Source organism: Cupressus sempervirens, chromosome 2 (genome assembly GCF_028749045.1).
Source record: "Cupressus sempervirens isolate cs-2001-9-10 chromosome 2, ASM2874904v1, whole genome shotgun sequence".
NCBI lineage: Eukaryota > Viridiplantae > Streptophyta > Pinopsida > Cupressales > Cupressaceae > Cupressus > Cupressus sempervirens.
In genome coordinates, this window is record NC_143119.1 from 127,471,224 (window position 1) to 127,488,476 (window position 17,253).

At 35.4% G+C, this 17,253-nt stretch overlaps 1 protein-coding gene across 3 annotated transcripts in view; it reads left to right on the forward strand.

Annotated features, from left to right (window-relative positions):
• LOC149571367 (dual specificity protein phosphatase 1B-like) overlaps nt 1–17,253 on the forward strand; it is a 173,130-nt gene that overhangs the window by 122,236 nt on the left and 33,641 nt on the right. For all 3 annotated transcript variants that reach the window (XM_089812908.1, XM_089812909.1, XM_089812907.1), the window contains one exon: nt 7,697–7,842. In XM_089812908.1, the coding sequence (XP_089669034.1) occupies nt 7,697–7,842 (146 nt within the window). The remainder of the gene's footprint in view (nt 1–7,696; nt 7,843–17,253) is intronic.

The window sequence follows — 17,253 nt, forward strand, 5'->3', positions numbered from 1 at the left end:
TCTACGAACAAAACAAATCAAATGTGAGGTAATCCCCTTTGTATGGGCCAATACCAACCACAAGCATCAAGGTTGAAGACTAGCTGCAAAATCGTACTCTCCCAACTAGGACCTTAATTCACCCTAAAATTCCCAACTAGGGTTTGGATATTACTTGGGAATGATAACTTTTAATGCTTCCTCCCTGGAGAATACTAATTCTTAATGATTAATCATGCATTACTATGCATTTAAATAGGAACAATTCTTGATTCATAATATATACTTAAGATCTGATTCCTTACTTCATTCCTAATCAGTAACCTTAAGAAGGATGGTAGATTTTTTGTGCCAAGGATACATGAAACAATCTACAAACATGCCCCTCAAGGGTTTCACGATTATCCATCTTGAAACCTACTTGTCATGTGACTTAATTTGCTTTGCCTTTCCCTCCACAAACTCCATACCCACTTAATTATAATAACGAGTGATTCAAGAATTGGCTTGCATGTAGATACATACATATATATATGTGTGTGTGTGTAATGAATTGATAAATGCTCGAAATTATTACGTATGATCCATTTCCTTTCTCATCCTATTCTGATAAGTACCAAGATTTATCTTTTAGTCATCTTGTTCTCTATTTCTCATGATGAGATTGAGAACCAACTATATTTATACTTGATCCAAACCTATTCCATTAGTAACTTATACATATTTCATAATCTCAGATTCCATTTATGATCTTGATCGATTGTTAACTATATCCTATTCCATTTATGACCCCATCTATGATCCTAATCGATCAATACAATTAAATAAATATTCTACCAACCTTCCATCTAATCAATAATCTGTATATACAATGATCTATATTTTTTTTAATGTAATTTCTTGCATGAATTTCCTTATAACATGATCTTCTACATAGAATGATATTTGTGACGTCCCCAAACTCGGGACTTGAGTCAACAAACAATTTTATAAGTTAAAATTAAAGATTTAAACCTATTATAATATCCTCGATATATCTTACCTTGATTATAAATGGTGGTCAAAGGAAGAATATTGTGTCTGCATCAACTAATAAAGTGACTCAATATACCTTCATTCTTATCCAATGATGAATAAAGAAAAACTTGTAATAATATATAGTCAATATGCAATCCCTTAAATTTAATTAGAGATTGGAACTATTATGGGCATCCTTTCACAACATATCGACCAAGAAGAAATACCGGCAATGCTCATACCATCCACATCAAATAATCATGTATTGACTTCTATAGGATTACATCTATACGAGACTCCAGTTAAGAAGACGATGACTTGAGTAAGAACATGATACAACAAATAACATCCTTTGGTATCAATTGTCGTTCGCTAGTACCCACATGCGATTTGATTAAATCGTATTGATATGAAATAGCGTTGAAAGATCAAGCATGGATTGTCATCCTATCGACTTGAATTGTGGCTATAGAGATTATCAAGGGAAGATTAATGATAACCAAGAGGCATTACTCTATTGAAAGGAGATACTGATGTCGTGACAAGTCAGTCTTTAGTCCAATTAGTCTCATTCATAGCATACGCCATGTATAATCGCATCAGGCTAGAACTATCTCATAATTGCTTTGCCTCATATTATTGAATCACATTGCATTATCATGTGTTTCCGCATATTAATCATCATATTAATTGCGCCTGACATTGCATTATTGCGTGCTTCCATAGTTAGCTATTCCATGTGTTAATTTTACTTGTCATTTGCATTACTGTGTGTTTCCACATTTAACGGATTCTCATAATCGGTCTTGTATTAACAATGCATAAGCAACATATGATTAATGATAATCATCTCAATAGCGATGACTAATGATGGCTCTTCATTATTATTATTATGTTGAGAGGTGATTATTCCATTGTGCCTCTTTGAAGGATCAAACATGTATATATGAGAGATCATATCATTACAAGAAGATTCAAGAATTGAATATTGATTTGAGTATATATAATAAAACAGTCCCTTGTGGATCGCTCTATTTAGAGAAAAAAAATTGCCAAAAGAAAATGAAGGTGCAAGCATTTACATTAATATCAGAGATGACACATCCCAGAAGCATAATCAATTCAAGATATATCGGAGTTGACTTCATTGTCAGTGCATAAAGATAATGATTGATCAGACACAACCTGTACAATATCCATCCATTATTGTACCCAATAATCTTCTACATTAGAGACAATAACTCCATTATATCGATCTGTATATTAGTGTAGATCAATAGCACATACCAGAGACAACAATTTAGGTTATCAATCATACATTTCATTGCCATATTGGTTACAACGTTTGTGATTATTGTTATGGAATTATTCTAATTCATTGGAAGCGTATGCATTTGGATTTAATATGTATTTCCATTATATTTAGTGTATGCATCTGATATTAATGTTCATTTTTACTGTACTTAGTATATGCAATTGGAATTCAATATCAAAGCAAAGCATTTTATTATCAATCAACCCGATTTATAATTATAGAATTAAGGAAATTCATGTAGTGTCTCAATTTAGATAAAAAGAGACATTACAAGATTTCATGGAGTTATTATAATTTATTATTATTCATTTATTTTTATGTTTTTATTTCATCTTTATTAAATCCTCTTTTCAGATAGGAGACATTGTAATTTTTCCATGTCAACCTGGACTACAAATTTGTTCTTTGCCCCAAAGACATTTCCTTAAGCAATTCAACAGATACTGCTACTACAAATTTCAATAGCAAGATATCAGATTCACTTACTTTTACTCGAGTAATATTCAAATAAACAATCATGCCTGAGGACAGTTTGGGCTCATGAAAGAATCACTATCAGTCCTAGCCTCTTCTGGAAAGGACCCTCCTTTGAGTTTCTATTAGTGTATTATGTCAATATCTTCTATTTAAAGTACCAGTCTTACAAGTTAGGGGCATGACATTTATTCATACATGTAAGTTTTATGTTATAACTTTTAATATCCTTTTTGTACCCCTCATCTTGACTGTCCGGAACACCCACTGTTAAATTTGGTGAACAAAAGCATTAACCTCAAGCATTGGCAATTGATAGTGATTGCTCCAGACACAATAATTGCAGGTTGTGTTGGGTTGTTCATGACCCTCGACAACAACTATAAATATGTCCAAGTCCAATGTTCCTGGGACTCATTGAAGGCCTAGCTCCAATGGTTGCCACTCCAATATTGTAATCAGTGTGATGCTAGTGTACTTTCAATCTGCTGAACATGAGAGACTCTTGATATTGATGTATATCTACTGTCAATGATGCTCTATTTTGTTACCTCTTCATGTTGTCAACACAAGCCTTTTTGATTCGATGACTGGATGATCTGAATCAAATGTCTTTAGTGTTTTGATTGATGATGTTTAATTATATTCAATGTATTCGTTTTTTTCTATTGCTCGATGCCATTCCATAGATTTATTTTTCCCCAATCAATTATCAGATTAATTATAGAGCTCTATATCTTTGTCTGTTGTATTTTTTGTGTGTTATTTTGATACCTCCATCCCGCAAAAAGCTTCCTAGATTTTCTTTTATAATATTTCCTCCTATTCTCCGTATGGATGAGTTAGATATAGAAGGGTTTGTCCAAACACCCAACGAGTCAAGCGACTCATAATTACACCAAAACAGGCTGCTAGATTCATGTACACCCTTTCCACTGCATGAAAATCTTGTTAATGATTTTTAGCTTCGTGGATTAGTCCAATCGATGAACTCACAAATGCATAAGTGGTCCATTGACTTTGAGCATTTTATATCTATCCTCCTGTATTCTTCTAAAAAATTGTTATTAGTATTTTAACATAATACATGGTTAATAATTATTAACACTAATGTATACACGCGCGCACACACACACATTTAATAATGTCTACACATTAAATATATATACATATATGTATATTGTTAAGTTAATAACTATTAATAATGTTAGTCTAATATCATAACACGTGCTGATATTGAGTATTGACTTATCTTTAATCAAGTATCTCATTGTTGTGTATCAATTAAATGTAATCTATGAAGATTATCAGTCTGTGCATTCTTATCAACCTGCACTACCATTGATACTGAGTGTAAATGTTATCTTCTCATATCGGTTGGTACAAATTATCGACTTTGATATAACAACAATGATAAGCTGCAAACATTCATAATTAACACTAAGAAACAAACGTGTATTATGAATCGGCATCAAGGTTAAACCGTAGTTAATTAAATTGTAATTAGGACATGTCTAATGTAGAGACCCTCACCCTATTCCATCATCTGTACTACTTTGCTTTGGATCTGGCACATTCGGAGCCCTATCTTTGTCTAGTAATTTAAATTCTATGTTTAGTGACAATTTACATACATAACTTCTCTTGGTGAAATATCTCTGTGGGCAAATGTCTTGTTTATATTTGACATCCAAATGTTAGTGCTCATATTTTTGGCACCTTAGTCTTCCATAGATCTTCAATAGAACAACCATCTTTTTGCATGTCTTGCATAGACTCCACACACTTTCGTCCCTCCAATTACCATTGTACGACTTACACTATATGCAATGCATACTCCCTCCGTACGAATTGCAAGCTACACCACCGTACCCTCCTCTCCTTCACCGTACATACTCTCACCAATCTCACTGTATGCTTGTACCTCCTTACCTCTGTACGACCACCTTCCTTTTAGACTGTATGCCCTAGACATTCCTCCATATGCTCCTCAACACTCCTTCGTACATTGTCTGTACATTACCTCACATCGTATAACCTTGCCATCTTGTCATCCTGCCATCCTATCCTATCATCTATACATCATCCTATCGTCCTACCATCTTGCCATCTAGCCATCTTGTCATTCAACCATCCTTCACCATCCTGTCGTCTTGCTATCTTGCCATCCTGCCATCTAGTCCTGGTGCCATCCTGCCATGTTGTCGACCTATCATATTGTTGTCCTTGCATCTTGCCATCCTACCATTCGTACGCTATCCCGTCGTCGTTCTATCCTGCCATTGTACCATCTTGCCATCCTGCCTTCCATACGCCATCTTGCCACCCGTATGCCATCCTGGCATCCTACTATTTTTCTGTCCTAGCATCCTGGCATCTTGCCATCCTATTGTCCTGCCATCTTGTCATCCTATTGTCCTGCTATCTTTCCATCCTACCATGTGTACGCCATCCTTCCATCTTACCTTCCGTGCACCATCTTTCCATGTGTATGCCATTCTGCCATCCTACCATCCGTGCGCCATGCACAATAGGACCTTCTAGCCTTACCATGCTGACAAACTGCCTTCTGCTTAGTGGTGAGTTGAGTATCATTGGGAACATTATAGTGGTATCAAAGTTTTCCCTTGGGCGTAGCCCTCAGATACTTTCCCTTGGGGGTTGCCCTCAGTGCTTCCTACAAGTGTTTTCCCTCAAGGAAACTCAGGTGTGTCGTTGGGAACATTACAGCTGCATCCTTCACCCATCTATCCTGCCCAAATTTAATTCAATCTCCACTTCCCACCTTCCACTAATGTTCTATGTGATTACTTTGCAATGAATCCTTATAAAATAATTTTTATTAATTTGGAAAGTTTAATTAAAAAGTTTACTATTGGCGAGCCAAAAATATAAAGTTCAATTATAAAATCACTTTTGGGGAGAAAATAAAAAATTATCAAAAATAATATATTAGAATTTACCAAAAATGTATAAAAGGGGAAAGTAGGTGAAAAAGTGCATTCTTGCCATTTTCCATTTGTAAAACCCATCTTTGGAAAATAAGCAACTGTTCATCTTTTGTTCTAGGACAAAAACCTTTGGCAAGATAGGTTTTGAGGACGGAAGCCCTCCTAGCCGATTTATGGGTGGATTTGTACGAGAGTCAGAAGTCGACTAAACAATTGGAGTTTGTGAACAAATCTTCATTGCAAGATTGTGCTGAAGAGTAAAGATTTATTGACTATATTTGCAAAGAAGTACTGATTGCCCTAATTCAAAAACAGTGACTAGGGAGAAGTATTGGAGTTCATTTAAACATCCTATTTGTAGTTGAATACAGTAGCCACCCATTCTAGAGGAGAGTGCAAGTTGTGATGGGGCTGCATTTTTATGGATACATTTAAAATAGAATAAAACAATGAAGAGTAACCTCATTTGTCATGCATAATATCCCTCCAAAAGGTCACATACCTAGGTGAAGAAAATATGAAGAACTTGTGAAGAGTGATGAAGGCAAACAATTGATGATTATCTATCCTTACATGAGAAGATCTGGAGCATTCAAAATCAAATTATTTGAGCTGATCTTTGAAGTTATAGCATATTTTTGAAGCATATTAGAGCAGACTTTTGAGCATAATTGGAGAAGATCTAAATAAAATTGTTGAAGATTTTTATGAGCACAATTGTGAAGAAAGTTTGAGCAGATTTATGCAGTGTTCTAATCAGACTTGTAATAGAATTTTGAGCAGGTTTGAGAAAAGCTCAAGTTGAATAGATTTGTGGATGTTGGTGCTTCACTATAGAAGAGATTGGTTTCTCTTAGCAAGTTGGTGCTTGGTTGCAGGGATTGGTGGTGCCTTGTTGTCTAGAAATCATTTAAGAGGGGATTGGTGTCTCATGTGGGTTGGTGGCTACAAATCTTAGACTTGATTACTCGTCCCTGTGCTGAAACTCTCAAACTCCACCAATGCAATTTATCTGCCAAAGAATCCCATCACATGATCATATAGATACAATAAGGTTTGTTGTAACGTTCATGGATCCGTTTTGAATTGGAATTCTCCAGTTGGAAGACTTTTTGGTCCTCAAAGATTTAGATTTTAAGATTTAAGGGAACAACTTATTCACTTTTTTGTTGGAGTACCACTTTATATTGCTATTCATGACCCTTTTGTCCTGTCCACGAATGTTTCTGCTCTTCCCTACTTTGTGAAAGAGCTCTATGTCTTTTTGCAACTTCGCTTGTACACAAGATGCAAATCTCCATGTATAGGTAATGTGAGGTTTTATTTTTCATTATCCAACATTGGAAGGCTAAGAAGGATGTAAGTTCTCCGCTTTTATAGTAATTGACATACTCATGAAAGGAACCGTATCCAATGTGAAAGCACAATCATTTGCTTAAGATTTCAAAAGGTCTGTACCCCAATAGTTTATATTTTCTTGGTTATTCTTGGGTCCTCTTTTCTAAAGGACAACCAGAGCTTGACACCGATAAGTTGTGATTAGTGCCATGCTGTTGTTCCTTGCCTTGTGTATATGTCGAGGTTTTCCTCCTTGTGGAGGTAGATTTTCATTAAACTGTTATTGAACCTATTGCCTCTCTGAATTTTCGCTTGGGATTTAGTCTAATTTGGCTTCCATTTTAATTCATAAGTTCTTATGTTGCTATTCTTTTCCCTCTGTTGCACGGGCAGCCCTTGATGAAATTATAAAACAGTTTAAGTTTAAACTTTATCATATTTAAAAGACTGAAACATAACTTAAACCTTTTGATAGTGTCCTTCCTTAAGACTATTTTGATTTCCACTTGAATATTAGATTACTTTTTTGAATTAAAAAGGTTTCAATATTGAATCTGGATGTTTGTTGTCAGTATGTTGGACACAACAATAACAAAGAAATTTGACTTGAATGACATTATAGCGTAACAATTATTGTTGCTTACTTGATGAGAACTCATCGAATGAGTCTATCCCAAGCTTTGGAGCTTGTGAAGAGTAAAAGGCCCCAAGCAGCACCTAATCAAGGCTTTATTTTACAACTGCAACATTTTGAAAGTTGTTTGGGAGGTAAGATAAGCTTCCTTCCCTTTACACGTTTTTGTTTTCATTTGTGATGATATTCATTTCAAGTTAGGTTTTTACATGGAGACATGCTATATATTTTATGATGCTTGATTCTTTCCATTCATATAAGCATATATTTCAAAAAAGCCTGTCACGTGAAAGCATATTGTATATTTGCATTGCCCTTTTATACTTATCAATGTGTTTTCTTTTTCAGAGTTCTTTATGTGTAGTTGAATATCTTGTGTTCTTGAACTTGATATATTGTACACACAAATTGCACACATGCACACATGCACACCTGCTTATTTCTTTGAGAAATTCTTGATGTAAATATATTCTCATAAGAATTAGAAAAGGAAATTACAGAAATAAAATTACAGTAAGGAAATTTCTAATAAAATAGATATGAGTAACCAGATTCATTTCTGGAATCTGGAAAGTCTGGTCCAATTTGCTCCAAATTATGGTCCAAATGCCATTTGCTTCAGTTGGCTACAGGGGCATAAATTCGTGCCAAAGTCTATCAGACGGACCTGGTCCAAATTTAGGAGAATCTACAGCAAATTTCAAATGCAGTGGCAGGACCTGAGTAGACTTTAGCATTAAAACACGTGTTTTTGACTTTTCAGTCTTTCTTTTTGTCTAATAAAATAGATATAAGTGACCAGATTCATTTGGAATCTGAAAAGTCTGGTCCAGTTTGCTCCAAATTTTGGTCCAGACGCTATCGCTGCAAAGTTGGCTGCAGGGGCATAAATTCATGCCAAAGTCTATCAGATGGACCTGGTTTGACTTTAGGAGAATCTACAGCAAACTTCAAATGCAGTGGAAGGACCTGAGTAGACTGTGGCATAAAAACACATTTTTTTGATTTTTGTCTATTTCAGTCAATATAACAATCCAACCCTAAAATAGACCATTACAAAGTCCGAAAAGGTAAAACATATGTCATTTATGCATTTGTGAATGAAAAATAAGATTTCTTGCCTCTACTGGTAAACTTTCTTTTTGGTTGTCATTGCTCTAGGAGTGCTGAAAGGTGATTGTTGCATGCTCTAAGCTTGTTTGTGAGCTATTCCTACATGGTTGTGCGTGTGAACTCAGAGAAATTGAAGAGGAAGATTTCAACAAAAGTGGCATGGTTTTGTTGATTTTGATAGTTTTTAAATTTTTCTTTGCATTTTTTTAACAAAAGGAAATTTATTCTCTAGTTTTATTTTATTTTATTTTATTTTGGTTTGTGTTTTTGTATGTTTATAGATTTATAGAATGGCAAGCGCTTCTAGCATTGGGAACTTTCATTTTAAAACAGACTTGGGTTCTCTACTATGCAAATATGTGAAAATGTTTCAGCAAATGCTAGGTGGAGGGGGATTACGTTTGGATTTTCAGCCATTGCAAAGAGGAATATAGTAGCTCATATAGTAGAGTGAAAGAACATTTTTTCTTTTTTGCTAAAAAAGGCATCAAGTTTTGTCCAAGCCAGCCAATAGTTGAAGGGCAACTTGCACCTAAAACCCTTCTTGCAAACCACATTTTAGTAAGAAATATTGAAGAGTAAAAACAAACAGATGAAGCTACTGAGAATCCAATTGCTCATCCTTTGCAAAGTTCTAGAAGTAAAACTAAAAAAAGCATCCAAGGCCTCTGGTTCTATGGCTTCACTTTCCACTTTTAGTGAACAACTTGCAGAGGGCCATCCATTCTTATGTGTTCCTCATGATCTGGTGACAAATAAGAGGGAAAAGGGGCCCTTGAAAATGTCATTCCACAATGAGGCTAGAGACATTGTTGAGAAGACATAGTAAGATGCAATTGTGCAAATGGATTGACATTTAATTTTATTCTCTCACTATATAGGCAGAAATTTTTGAGATTAATTAATGAAACTCCAAGTGGTTTCAACAACCTGGATTGTGAAAAGGTACAAACCACTCTAGCAGACAAAGAAGTAAAACATTTAGAGGATTCCTAGAGGCCCATCAAGGATTCATGGATCGAAGTAGGTGTGTCTGTATATTTGATGGGTGGAAAGATGCAAGAAATCAACCTTTGGTCAATGTCATTGTAGTGTCCACGAGAGGTGCAATGCTTTTGAGAGTGTTGGATTGTGAAGGGGAAGTAAATGATGGTCCATTTATTGTAAACATTCTCATGGAATCCATTGAGAAAGTTAATCTTCAAAATGTTGTTCAAGTAATAACAGACAATGCCAAAAATTGTAGGGTTGGTGGGATATTGGTTGAGGAGGGCTTCAAACACATTTTTGGACACCTTGTGCTGTCCATTCAGTCAACCTAATGCTGCAAAAAATTGGCAAGAAAATTGATTAGATCGAAAAATATGTGAAGATACCTAGGAGATCCAAATGTTCACAGACCAACATATCTTGTAAGCCATATTCAGACAATTTTTGAGATTAAAGATCTTGAAGGTAAGGTATTAAATTTGTCTTCGACTTTAGTAACTTTCTTTGTTTTTATTTCTAATTCTGATTTTAGCTTATTATTGTTTTAATTTGAAATAGGTTGCTGGGACCCATTGTTGCCTCCATTGCTATTGCTTTAAGATGCCTTATGAGGGTTAAAGAGGTATTTTCTAGAATGGCAAGCAATGTTAATTGGAGCATATGGAGGCAATCTAGTAGCACAAGGGTAACTTCCATTGAGGCAATGATACTAGACGACTCTTGGTGGGATCATGTGGAGTATCCTCAAAGATTCATTGTACATATATTGAGCATGATCCGATTAATTGACTTGAATATAACTTGCTTGGGTGAGGTATATGATGACATGGACTCTATCATTGAGGATATTGAAAAATCTTAAATGAGAAAGAGAAAGATCCTGAAGAACCATTCTACAAGGAACTACAAAAAATCATGGTGGGCAGATGGAACACAATGACTACTCCTTTGCGTTTTGTTTCCCATTGAGCTCCAGGTTGTTGAAGTTTGTAGCTGTGATAGAGATCTTTATCTCTAATTTTTAGAAATATGATTGTTATAACTGTTATGGTCATCTTTAGCTAAAGAAAACATTAGTGATAAAAATTGAGATAATATTAAATATAGAGACATGTGTCATACGTTATGCATAGAGGCATGCTTTTGAAATATGAAGTCATGTTTTGGGAAATTGAAGGGACCTTCCGTTGCAATATGAAGAATCTCTATATCTATTATATATATCACATTAAGTGAAAATCATTGCACAGTTGAACAATTTATTATTAGTAAAATGATATTTTTGTTGTGTGGCTGAGTTTTTCCCTTCAAGTGGAAGGGTTTTCCAAGGGTAGCTTCTAGTGTACGTTGTATGGTTTTGTTTTCTTTATTGTTGTTTATCGTTTATTTCTGGACTAAATTCAACATGGTATCAGAGCAATGTTTGCTAACAACAATTAAGAAAGTTCTCTAGTAGTTGTGTCTCAGATATTCAGTGTTGGCTCTCTTTCAGTCCTTATTATTTACTTTATTTGTTCCTCTTCTTATTCTTTATGATGTTGTTGCTCTGCGATGTCTCTATCCTTAGTCCCGTTGTCTCCATCATTTGTGACTTTGTATAGTTCTTAGCATCACTTTTGTGTGATGCTAACCTGTTTTTGTAGAGTTTTGTTTTCTAATCATTCTGATCCATTCATAATGGCCCTTTTAAGCAAAGCATTCTTGGTGAGATCTTGTAAATTGCATGCAAGGGAATTGACTCGACTCTAGTTTTGGCAGAGTCTTGTCTGTGGGAATCCCGTCTTTAGTGTTAAATCCATACACTCAGGATAGGAAAGAGGGATTAACTGGAGAAATTTATCATTGCTAGTAAGTTGTGGGAGGCTTAGTGGAAAGAACAAAATAATAGTTACTATTGCAGGACCGACTATCTACTAATGTGTGAACTTGCATAACGAAGAGTATTTCCATATTCAAAAAACTAGAAAAGATGCCCATGTGAAAACAACTATAGGATTGAGAAGAAGTGAGATTTTACTGGCATTGCTTATTCATTTGGAGTTTTTTTGCAAGAATGAAATGTTTAGAAATGATGGCTTGGGTAAAGTGTGGTGTTTCTTGATGGTTATAGCACATCTTGACAATCTATGTATATCTTAGGGAGGAGGTAATGTGTACAAATGCTTGGTGATTACATTCACAAACTTATTACAAAGCGCTTGTTAGTAATCTTAGTTGTAGGCAATGTTGAATTATTGTTGAAAGGATGTAGGGAAGTTTGGTCTATTTGAGTCCGGTAAAAGGAAACGATAGGAGTGGGCATAGTGTTTGATTTGCACAACCAATTACAGAGAATTCAAGTATATGCTCCGGTCTGTGAAAATTCTAGCATCTTGGAGGAGAAGAGGGGATTAACTAGTTGTATCCTATAGGTAAAGTGCACTTTCAGTATTGGAACAATGTGGTGAAGACTGGAGAGAACACCCTTCTGCCTTTGTAAAGTGGTGGGATTATCATGATTGCAGAGCACAACCTTCTGCCACTGTAACAACTTATTTGAATGTTTTCCCTCAGACGGGCATCTTTGCATGATGATGATATTGAAGAGGCATCGTTTTGTGTCCATCTTTTGTAGTTATTCACCTTGGCTTTTGTCCAAGCAATTTTTTCTTGGCTAAATTTTATGTGTGTTTTTTTCCTTGTTTCGAGCATCTATTATTAAAGAGGTGACCAGTCAAGGTTGATTATAATCTTGAAATTTTGTAATTGACGTCCATTAACTGGAGACCCTTCAGTGGATAATGATCGGTCTCAAGTCTTTTCTTTTGGCATACATTTCAGATTAAGTTGAAAACTTTAGGAGTTGCTATTATTAGATTTTAGTGTGCAAGCATGTATTGAGCGAAAGGAAGTTATTATAAGACACCCTCTCTAGTAGGGACTCGTAAGATCCGCAATGTTGAAGGCTTTATTTGTAGGGACTCTTCCTTGTTTTATAACAGTTGATAATTATAATGCATGTGAACGAATTTTTCAGAAAGAATCAATAGATTTTTGTTGTTTATAGGTGGGACTTTTTTTTCTTTGTTTCATAATATCTAGACTAGGGCTGACCATGATTGGACGATTGAGGAAAGTAAATAAGGAGATAAGTATTCTGTGATACTTATTTTATAATGCTACGAATAGTGTTTTGTTTTAGAATTTATATCTATACAATAAGTTGATTTTATGGTTTATTAATTGATCTCTCTTGGTTGTAGTAGAGATCATGAATATGAGGTTTCTTTGATAATACGTATTAAGAGGGTGATGTTTCAGCTTCAAAGAGAGGTTTCATCTGGTTGTCTTTTTTTAATAATCAAAGTTGTTTTGTTGAGAGAGAGTCTTTTTGGAAACCCCACCATTCTTATACAAGATTTAACGTTTTGGTATTTTAGAATGTAAGGACAACTTTGAAAACTCTTTCACTTATGAGGAAAATCATAGGGAACATCATGTAGGGAGAGTCCACGATTCGTCATGTTGAGTGATTTCCTAATGGTAGTTGGATGTCATGTTGAGAGAGTCCATGAAAACATCACGTTGAGAGAGTCCGTGATGTAAGCTCTCTCAACGTGATGTTTGCTGATTGTAAACCGTTCAGGTTTGTCATTACATGATAACCTCATGTAAGAGCCTTGCAGGCTTGACATGTTGAGAGATTCCATGACAACATCATGTCGAGAGAGTCCGTGATGAAAGCTTCTTGTTATTCTTGCAGGTCCTTCATGTTGAGTGATTCCATCAATTATGTTATGCTAAGATAACATGTTTCTTATGAAAATCCATGTGATTAGGATTTATCATTGAATAATTATGCCTATTGATATGTTGCATATAGCCTCTTGTTCCTTGTTGATGTTTGAGTAAGCTTTCATGTGTAACTCTTAGCAAGGGTAGCTTGGGGCTTGTCTCCTTGAGACACCCCAACCTTGTGTCAAGTGGTATCAAAGCGAAGGCTTTCTTTCCTTGTGAGCTTGGGATTGTGGAGAACCCTGAAATTGAATTGGTTGTAAGGTAGTAAGATTGGAGATCTGACTTATAACTTGTAGAGGGTTACGATTCTTACAGTAACCTTGGTCAAAATGGTTCAAGGTAGAGTTAATGCAGACAATGCTATCATGGATCTGTTGAGACAGATTGCAGCCAGACTTGAAGCTGTAGAAACAACCTAGAGAAGAGGAGTACACCTTGAAGATGTGAGTGATGATGAGGCAGAAGAAGCATCAATCCTAATCCTAATCCTGCTCTTGAGGTGGATGAAGACAAAGAAAGGCTTTTGAGAGTCTTGACTGGGGCAAACACTAGACCCATTGTTGAAGTTGCTTGCTATGATGGAAAGTTGGACACAAATGCCTTGCTTGATTGGATCTCTGAGATGGAGAAATACTTTGAGTATGAAAGCACTCCTGAAGTTAAGAAAGTGAAGATAGCTGTTACAAAATTGAAAGGACATGCTTTCTTGTGGTGGGAACATCTGCAAATCGATAGATAGGGGAGAGGAAAGCAAAAGATTAGAACTTGGGAGAAAATGTTGAGCGAGTTAAAGTAGAAGTTTCTTCCTGCAGATTGCTAGGTTAATTTGTTGAGGAAAATGCAAAATTTGAAGCGAAAGGATATGACTATGAAGGAATATATTGAGGAATTTTATAAGCTAGACATCAGATTTGGACATGTCAATGATGAAATTGAGAAGGTGCTACATTAATGGATTGAGAAGTTCCATTCAGGATGAAATCAATTTTGTTAAATTGGATAATGTGGAAGAAGCATACGATTACGGCTTGAAAGCTGAGGATAAATTGAACAAGAAACATGAAAAAAGATAGAGAGGAAGAGGTGGCAGATTGCAAAGAAACAGAGGCAGAACCTATGGAGAAAGTAGTAGATCTGAAGTGCAAGAGAAAGGAAAATTTGATTGGAAAGATGTCAATGCTAGTAAAAGAGGTAATTACACTAGAGGTAGCTATACTGGTTACTCTAGGAATAGTAATAATGGTAAGAGGGATGAAAGATCTTGGTTTAAAGGTACTTGTTACAAATGTGGTGAAGGACATTAGAATTTTTGAATGTACTAATTTTGGTAAAAAGGTTGGAGGAAGTGGCATAAATGTTTTTTCTTGTGAAGAAGTTTGCTAAAACACCTAATGAACCTGAGAATGGTGAGAATCTAATGATAAGAGGGGTCTTGTAGAATGAGAAATGAGATGAAGGACTTGTTTTGAGAAGTCTATTCAAAACTAGATGTAAAATTGATGGAAAGTGTTGCAAAGTGATAATTGACAATGGTAGTTTAGACAATCTTGCTTCAAAGGAACTGGTAAATAAGCTGAAGTTGTAGAGGTTGAGATATCCGAACCCTTATCATGTTGCTTGGATTTAGGATGAGCATAAATTGCTGGTAAGTGAACAATGCCTTGTAAAATTTAAAATTGGGAATTACTACGATGAAGTCTTGTGTGATATTATGCCTATGGATTGTTGTCACATATTTTTGGGTAGACCTTGGCAATATGATAGACAAGCATTGCATGATGGTAGATTGTATCAGTATACTTTTTGGGCAAATGGGAAGAAGTAGATTTTGTTGCCTTTGATTGAGAGACTTGATGGGTACAATTGTACTACAGTAACAATTTGTTTGGTGGAAGGAAATCAATTAGTTAAAGATATGACGGAACAAATAATATGCGTTGCCTTGATTCCTAGGAAGACTAAAAAACAAGATAAACTTGAGCATGCACTTGAGATAAAAGATTTGTTGGATGAGTTTCAAGATGTTATTTCTAAGGATGTACTTGATGGATTGCCTCCTATGAGAAGTATTACTCACTGTATGGATTAGTCGCAAGTGCAAGAATTGCTTGAGAGAGGTTTGATAAGAGAAAGTTTGAGTCCTTGTGTTGTACCTACTATATTGGCACCAAAGAAGAATAGAGAATGGAGAATGTGCACAGTTTCCAAAGCTTTAAACAAGATCACAATGAAGTATAGATTTCCTTTGCTTAGGATCGATGACATCACAGATTGTTTGAGTGGAGCTAGATACTTTACCAAAATTGATTTGTAAAGTGGATATCATCAGATCAGAATTAGAGAAGGAGATGAATGGAAAATTGCTTGTAAGAGTAAAGAAGGCTTGTATGAATGGTTGGTTATGCCTTTTGGTTTGACTAATGCACCTAGCACTTTCATGAGATTGATGAATGAAGTTTTGAAGAAATTTTTGGGCAAATTTGTGATTTTATATCTTGATGACGTATTCATTTTCAGTAAGACTAAAGAGGAGCATCTTGAGCATAATAGACAAGTGTTACATAGGTTGAAAGAGGAAAAGTTATTGATTAACCTAAAGAAATGTTCTTTTATGAAGGAGGAACTTGTATACCTTGTTTTTGTGGTTTCAGTTGAAGGTTTGAAGATGGATCTTTAGAAGGTAAAAGCTATGTTGGAATGGCCTACACCTGTGATTGTTGGAGAAGTTAGATCATTTCACGGGTTGGCAAGTTTTTACAAAAAGTTTATCTAAAAATTCAGTTCAGTATGTAATGCTATGACAGACACTATGAGAGGAGATTAAAGGGATTTCAAGTTGACATAAGGAGCACATAAGAGTTTTGAAGCATTAAAACAAAAAGATGCAAAGTTACCTACACTTGCTTTTCCTGATTTCACTAGGATTTTGCAAGTAGATTGTGATGCTAGTGGGGATGCAATTGGAGTTATTTTGAGTCAAGAAGGAAGACTTGTAGCTTTATTGAGTGAGAAATTGAATGATGATAAAAGGCAATACTTAGTTTATGCTTAGGAATTCTATGCATTGAACAGATCTTGAATACCAGAATATGCAAAAGCACTAGAGGAAAGGATTACATGGAATACCTTGTTCAGTGAAAAGGAAAACTAGTTGAAGTTAGTTCATGGATATCATAGGCTGAACTGGATCTTTATGATTTAGGTCAAAGCACTCTTGAGTCTTGATGTAGGCATTTCTTCTCTTCTTACCCTCGGTGTGATATGTAGGAGCATCTTGGGTCAATTAGCAATCTTGCATCAACCAAAAATATTTCTTGTTTTCTGTACCAGTTTGTTGTTCACGAAATATCTGTTGCTACTTTTTGTTTCAGGTTGTGCGCAATTGATATCATGTTGAGGACCTATCCTAGATCCTTATCTAAGTGCGCACACACTGACGTTTCATGTTCTTCGAGTTCTATGGCGTTCTTTGAGGTCTCCGTTTCTTGCAATTTTCACCCAGTGAGGCATGTTGTTTCTGTTAGATTAGTTTTGTTTAGTGATGTGGCATCTTGTATAGTTGGGGGCCGACTCCTAACTCCTGTGTGGACCTATCCTTGAGAACATGTGATCTTATGTTTTCCTTTGCTTGGGATTTGGAGTTACTCTTCCAAGACTGGACTTAT